The sequence below is a fragment of the Lottia gigantea genome (genome assembly GCF_000327385.1).
Source record: "Lottia gigantea unplaced genomic scaffold LOTGIsca_64, whole genome shotgun sequence".
Classification (NCBI taxonomy): Eukaryota; Metazoa; Mollusca; class Gastropoda; family Lottiidae; genus Lottia; species Lottia gigantea.
In genome coordinates, this window is record NW_008710179.1 from 1,605,144 (window position 1) to 1,612,334 (window position 7,191).

Here is a 7,191-nt window from a genome sequence, read left to right on the forward strand (position 1 = left end):
TCATCAATGGAGCTATTTATTTCATTTGCAATGGAACAATTTTCTCAATGCTAGGTAATCCTCTCCTTTGAATATAGATTATAAATTCTCATGATGTGATGTGATTTTCAGACCGGTAAATGTGAAACGCGCAAAAGTATATGGAAACGGGTAACCTCTAAAGACTCCTGGCCTCATGGGGTTTTGTTTGGCCCTTCGGAACTCGCCTCGAAGAGACACCTCTCATTTTTTTGGCCCTCCTCAGGCATTTTCTAGATTCGTTCCTGAGTGTGGAACTATTTTCCAATGTGCAATGATGAATTTTAGTTAGTTTATTTTCATAACAGAAAATTGAGTAAATAAATATCCGTCTTACTAGAGATCTGACAGTTCTTCCAAGTTTTTGATGTACACGTTTTACAGCTCTAAATATTTCAACTTCATTATCCAATCGTATTCTTTGTTGAATATTTTTTAGTAAGCAGAATGTCCTGCCATAATGAGCATCACTGAAAAATATTTCACAATTAAAACACTAACAAGCTATTAATTTCTAAATAATTATGTATCAACAAATACATTTGATAAAAAGAGCAATAGAAACAAAAGTATGTAAGTTACAGATATAGAACTTTACTAAAAGTGAAGTAAAGAAACCTATGGTTACATATTATGAAGAATTACAATTATACAAGTAATATGTATGGTAACTTGGTTACAAATACAAAATTATTATCTTTGGTTACAGGCGAAGAACTGCAAAAATAATGCATGTATCTAAGATTACAGGCGATCTGGCAAACTGAAGAAAAAATAATACAAATGTTCTACAATCAATGTGCGACCAAATTGTGTTCCCATGGCGTGTTTGTAATAAAATCTATGGGCTTGGTGCAGTTCATTTGCATTATTGAGATGCTACGATGGTTGTCTAAAGACATTCTCGATTCTGTGGCGATTATTATCGACAATGGTGCCCAACGTACGATATCTAACGCTTCCTTCACGCCTAGGGCTCTGAACTAATTTTCTGTCGCCGTAGCAGCTCAGTCAAAACTCCTTTCCGACGTGACGTGGCTATAAGGGGACAGGCAAAGAACTACAAAAAGTATTATCTTTGCTTACAGGAGTAAAATTATTACTACATGTGATGAATAATGAAGAGACACAAAAGAAAATTGCAAGATTGCAGACGATTAACTACAGACTAAAATATATGGTTGCCGATAAAGAACTACAGAAGAAAAATTGCATACAGTAGAAGAATTTGTGGTTTTTGTGGTTTCAGGCGAAGAACAACAGAAGAAAGAGGATGGCTACAATTACATAAAAGAACAGACAATATTTGTAGTTAAGAAGAAGTGAAGAACTATGATAAGCAAATAGAACAATTTACCTTGTGAATAGTGCCATCGGTTTATAGTCATCATGATTATGATCAACTTCTTCTATTAGCTCCAATAACTTCTTTATCAACAGGTTAAAATTATTCATATCAGTTACATCTACTATATAAACCGTTACTGGTACACTTGTCTCATTCTGAAAATATAAATGCATCATAAAGGATCTAACCATTTTATCCCTTATTATCATATCATTGTAATATCATCAGCATAATTTATTAGTGAAACTCGCTATACAAAATGCTTAACGTATGAAACCGTGCCGCGCTTGGCCACCCAACCACTCAAATTATAAATCGTGGCAAATTGTCAAGCCAAATGTATTCAAACGTGGAACGTTTCATGTGATTATTTCTCATTGAATTTGGCACATCTAACAGATCTAACACATCAAATTTGATATTATCTGTGGTGGCATTGTATAGGAAGTGAAATTTTGACATTTGATAGTCATTCTACATTTATCTTGTATCATATGGTATTTAATAATATATTTTGTTGTTATTTTACAAATGATCAGATTCTGACATCATGGTTCCGTGAATAGCTCAAACGATTCCCATATATGGTCGTATGTATTTGTAAGTGCATTTGTGCCAAAGAACTAAAACATAGGAAACATTCCACAAAGTCTCTTGAAGCTTTCCATCTTCTGAGTGTTTGTCGAAAGTTTCAAAATCAAATGTATAACGTTAAAAATTTATTTCTGATTGTCGTAATATATCTTAGTGTCTTACATTTCTAATAAATAATTCCACAAAGTTTCGCGATGTATTATCTTTAATTTTATTTGGCGGTACCTGACTTACTGTCTCTGATTTGACCATTACGTTAATACTACTGGCGTTTTCTGACAGATGCTCAACAACAATTTCACCATAAACCTCATCTGTACCGGTCTCTGGACAAAGTGCCATTTTGGTCTAAAAATAAATTATGGTTTATTACTCTGTGCGAATTATGCCAAATTTTCGAATATAACACATGAATGTCTTAATCATACATTTTTTAAATATATTGTTATGGGAATTTTGAAAGATGTTTGAAAATATTGTAGGAAATATTGCAATTTCAAAAATAATATTTGAACATTTTTCTTAGACGTTTTAAAATATTGTAATAATCTATAATTACAAATAATATCTGAAAATATTGTTATTGTATTCTCAAATCTAACAATTAATGTACATAAACGTCAAAATACCGTATCATCAATAATGAAGACTGCTGAAGGTATCTGTCTGTCATAAATATGTTGCCATGTATGAGCTGGTTCCATACTTTTCAATTCTTGAAAGTAATAACCATCTACTTGTGTATGGCTCTGTAAGTATAGAACATAGAATATAGGTGGATCAAATATGATAAGCTTAATTTGGCATTGTAAAGTAAAAAGAGTTATATCGTATGATATTTGAAGATCTGTGTATCACATTTGATCTGGTTTTCAAATGAAGGGATTGCGAAACCCAAACTGGCTGTTATATTGATCAACTTGGGTTCGGCTATCAGAAAAACAAAAAAGAAAAGAAATTGTAACCTAATTTTATAATTTGATTGCCAATGACAAGGCCAACTGGTTGAATGCAGAGTTAACACTAATCAGAACATTATTGCTGTTTTCTCAGTAATATGGTTTTCCAGGTTTTCAGTCGTCTACTCAGTGACTAGTACAAAAGGTTATTTATTGAGCCAAAAACAGAGGACTTGCACGGCCATGTTGATCTTGCTAAATATAAATATCATTTAGGATTAATGAAATATAAGATGAAGAAAGCATGAACTTACAGGGAATCTGAATAATGATAATTCATCTGTTAGATGAAGTTGATAAATTTTTTCTACAAAGATAAAAACATAACTGAAATGTTAATACCTATTATAGTTATGTTTATAAGTAAACCAAGTTCTAACGATCGAAACAGCAAAACGAAACCCGAAATCTAAACAACATATTGGCGAAACATAGGTAGCAGCTGATGAACTTTTCACTATAATTTACTATAATTGTAATACTTAAGTATTTGTTTTAAATAAGAGGCCCCCATTATTTATAGTTTAAAAGGTTAGCTTCGATTTGTATAATCAGCTATATAAGAAACTCACCTGAATCGACTTCAATGCTGTTTAGATGTTCAAATTGTTCAGCCAGTGTCGTAGAGTCAACTTTAATCTTCGACTCATATTCACTTAGAAACACATTTGAATACACACAAGTATCACCTCTTTTTAATCCCTCAAGTAAAGCCTCAAAGATAAACTGAAGTTGTGCCTGAATGAATGAATTAAAATCATTATGACGATGAAAGAATTAGATTAGACATCTGCACATTTATGGGGTTTTAAACCATAAAAATTCATTTCTTAATTTCTACCACCAAATGTTGCTGTATACTTAAAATATGGTTTAAAATTTGTGGTAGCCTAATCGTTTACATTTGAAATTTTTCGGGAGTCAAAACGACGATCTTACAACTGTTTGAACCATTCCTCTTCTTTGGTTTCTGAGCTTCTTGATACATATCATAATATCTACAGAGCCAATGTCTTTATATTGTTCTAAACAATAATCTACAGCTATATAGGTACCTGTCCTACCTACACCAGCACTACAAGACAACATAACATCAATATTATTCGAAGTAAACTATGTATATTTCTTAGACAAGACCATCTTAGTCTTAGCTAAGACGATACAATCGAACTTTGCTTATACACTGTCAATTTGATATACACTTAAATTTAAGTAGAATCCATTCGGTACCTCTCGAAAGTTTTCGTACAACTGCATTCATAGCACCAACTCAATTTTCATGGTGGATATAATCTTCCGTTGCTCATACCATAGAATATAAAAGATATGTCTGTTTTAAATTCTAGAAAGTTATGATGTCTATTTACATTCACCCTTTTCAAACCTGAGTATAAGTGAACTACCTGCAGTGTACCACTTGAGGAGCGGTTGATTGTGGTTGATGCCTGTTAACTTCATATAAAAAATCCAACATGTCGTGGACATCAGGAACATCATGATCTGGCCAAGCCTCATAATGGAACTGAGTAAACGTGTGACTTGAATCTCCCTGCAAATTAATACTTTTAGTAATGATGATGTTTTTGTCACGTTATCTGTGACTTTGGGATCTATTACTCAATCTTCATTGTGATCACCAACATAATACAACACAATCGAATGGGTATGTAACACATTACAGAATTATATAACATTATTCAATAAGATACCTTTTGGGAGTTTCATATGCTTAAAAAGTGACAAAGCTCACTAGAAGGGTTTCATGTAATATGTCCATCCACATTTTCAGTACCTTGTTAGCGACATTCGCCAAGTTACCCTTTCCTGTGCAATATTATTCTACATCCATAGACGGTAAGACGTAAAGATATACGAAAAAGTACATTACGACATCGAGGAGGAGTTTTGATTGAAATATACACTTATCACAGAATGTTTCAGTTTGTATCAATATAATGTAATGTATCTAACGATACCTTTGTCATTAAAATGGTTCTTATGGTATAGTTAGCTCTTATTTTCTGATTCTTCAGCGTCAATGTGATATCACCTTTAGTTATTGGTTTATCATCAGGCCAGTATATCAAACATTTCATCTAGAACAAACACATAAAAGTTTCGAAACTTTGGGAATTTTTTCCATTTCGAACTATAAAATTGAGGGTGGGACGCACTTATTTATATGGACTGTCCTATGATGGATGCCGAGTTCACAAACCCATGCAGTCGCAGAGCGACACGAGTTGTTGGAACTGTTCCTGGATATTCCAGGTAGCTAATGATATAAACACTAATAGAATTTAGAATCGGCATATCTTTTTTGATGTTTGTTTACTGGGGCAGTTTTGTAGTTTCGTTCTGAATTATTTCTAACCAATGTTTTGCATGGTATAATTAAAATATCTGAAAAGAAACGAACCTTTCCCATTTCAAAATCTTTAGTCACCATAATAACTTTATCACATTTCTTCTCCATAATCATTCTAACAAAATCATTTATCATATGGGTTGTTGGACCTGAAGAGTAGTTAAGATTAATTAGATCCAATATCGTGGATCTTGATGTAAATTACTATAAATTGTACAGCATCGATTTTTAACATTTACCTGTTGAATGTATGCATACAAAAAAGAAACATGGTGCCTAGTTTTCAGAGAATAACTTGTCAGAATGTTGATCTGTATCATTTTTTTTAAAGACAATGTTTGATACTTTAAAATTATAGTTAGATGCGAAAGGTTTTGTGTCCTACACTTACCTTGCGAAGCTATATATTTCTTCTTATGATTGTAACCCTGAAATCATAGAGGGAAATATATTTGTATGCAGGCTTATGATTTAAAATCGTCTTGACCAGTTTCTTAGTTACACAATGGCATGAGTATTAGGGAGCATAGTCGCCGAAAGTTCCACATCAACACAAACGAAAAACAAATCAAAGATGTAAAGAAACTCGAATTAAACTTAAAGGGGTATTCCGCTTTTTAGTAAAACGTTTTCATTACTACAAACGACATAAAATATACCTGAAAATATTTCTAAAGAATACCTATGTATCTTCTTGATCAAACTGAATTTGTTTTATAAGGTTTAATTAAATACGGAGAGTACCAATTGTTAATTAAACAGTTTTACCTAGCTTTGGTGTTTGGACTTATAATGGCTCTATATTATTCGTTTTAACCTTTAAAATGCGTAGGATACATATTACAATTATTTACAATTTATTTTACTCAAATCCATACAGTGTTTAGTATATCAACTAAAATGCTCGTATTTTTTGAGTTTGTCCAAGCTTTACCAAAACATGAATGCCACCTGAAATAGTCAACGCATTAAGTCAGTAATAAGATTTAAACTTACGTCTAAATAGTTGGCATTAATATAATCTAAATAGGGATTCTCTGGAGTATTCTCCAAAACAACTCTTGAGTGGTCATCTGGAAGCAAAAATACAAGTCCGGTCTGAGTACATCGTTTCTGAAAGTGCATATCTGTAATTACGTATTGAATTATATTATTATCAATATTTCAATATCTCAATGAGTACTTACATGGGTAGTAACCAACAAATCTGTTCTTTGTCTTATTGGCTGCAAGTTGAGAGGTTGAATAGGGAAATGTCAGTTCTGTAGGTAGTTTCTGGAAACAAAACGTTTTTTTTATGTCTTTGTCAATCAACACTTTATATCAAGTGAATTGTCGTGCAGTGACGGCGCTAGCCTCGGGGCACAAATAAAGGGCAGAATTCGGCACTCAATGGAGGCGGCATTTTGAGCGTTCTCCTAAGAAAACCTTCGAAAAAGTGAATTGATAAAGTGCATTCTGAGACACATTTTGGGGCAAAAACGATTCATAATCAATTTTTTTTAATATGTTGAAATAAAGTATGGGTACAATTGGGGGTGCAAACCATTTTCTCTTTACCCCCACTGACACCGCCATTTCTGTAGTGGCATTGTAGTAGTTCAAAGGTCTTCTGTGTATTTTAAAGTAAGTACGTCATTTGTTATATGATAAAAGAAAAATAAGATTGAACTGGAAAGATGGTGCCATTGCTTATGGATTCTGATTTCCAAACTATGGGGCTACCGGAAATGACGTGCTAGCATTTTATCAAAGACAAACTGTAAAACTAAGAAAGTAATTTTATACCAATTTTTACTGGGTGATAAAAACATTTCACATTGCAATACTCACTGCATATAATCCTTTAAAACCATTCTGTGACTTAGCCTCGGATATAAAGTTTTCAAGTTCATCTACAGTAA

At 32.7% G+C, this 7,191-nt stretch overlaps 1 protein-coding gene across 1 annotated transcript; it reads right to left on the reverse strand.

The window, feature by feature from the left end:
• Positions 1-3,840: 3,840 nt before the first annotated feature.
• On the reverse strand, positions 3,841-6,412 carry LOTGIDRAFT_129302 (hypothetical protein; the record flags this gene model as incomplete). Its single annotated transcript, XM_009064744.1, has 6 exons — positions 3,841-3,994; positions 4,323-4,481; positions 4,891-5,015; positions 5,339-5,436; positions 5,679-5,715; positions 6,284-6,412. 6 exons carry the CDS (start codon positions 6,410-6,412, stop codon positions 3,841-3,843), a joined length of 702 nt encoding a protein of 233 aa, XP_009062992.1.
• Between the last annotated feature and the right edge of the window lie 779 nt (positions 6,413-7,191).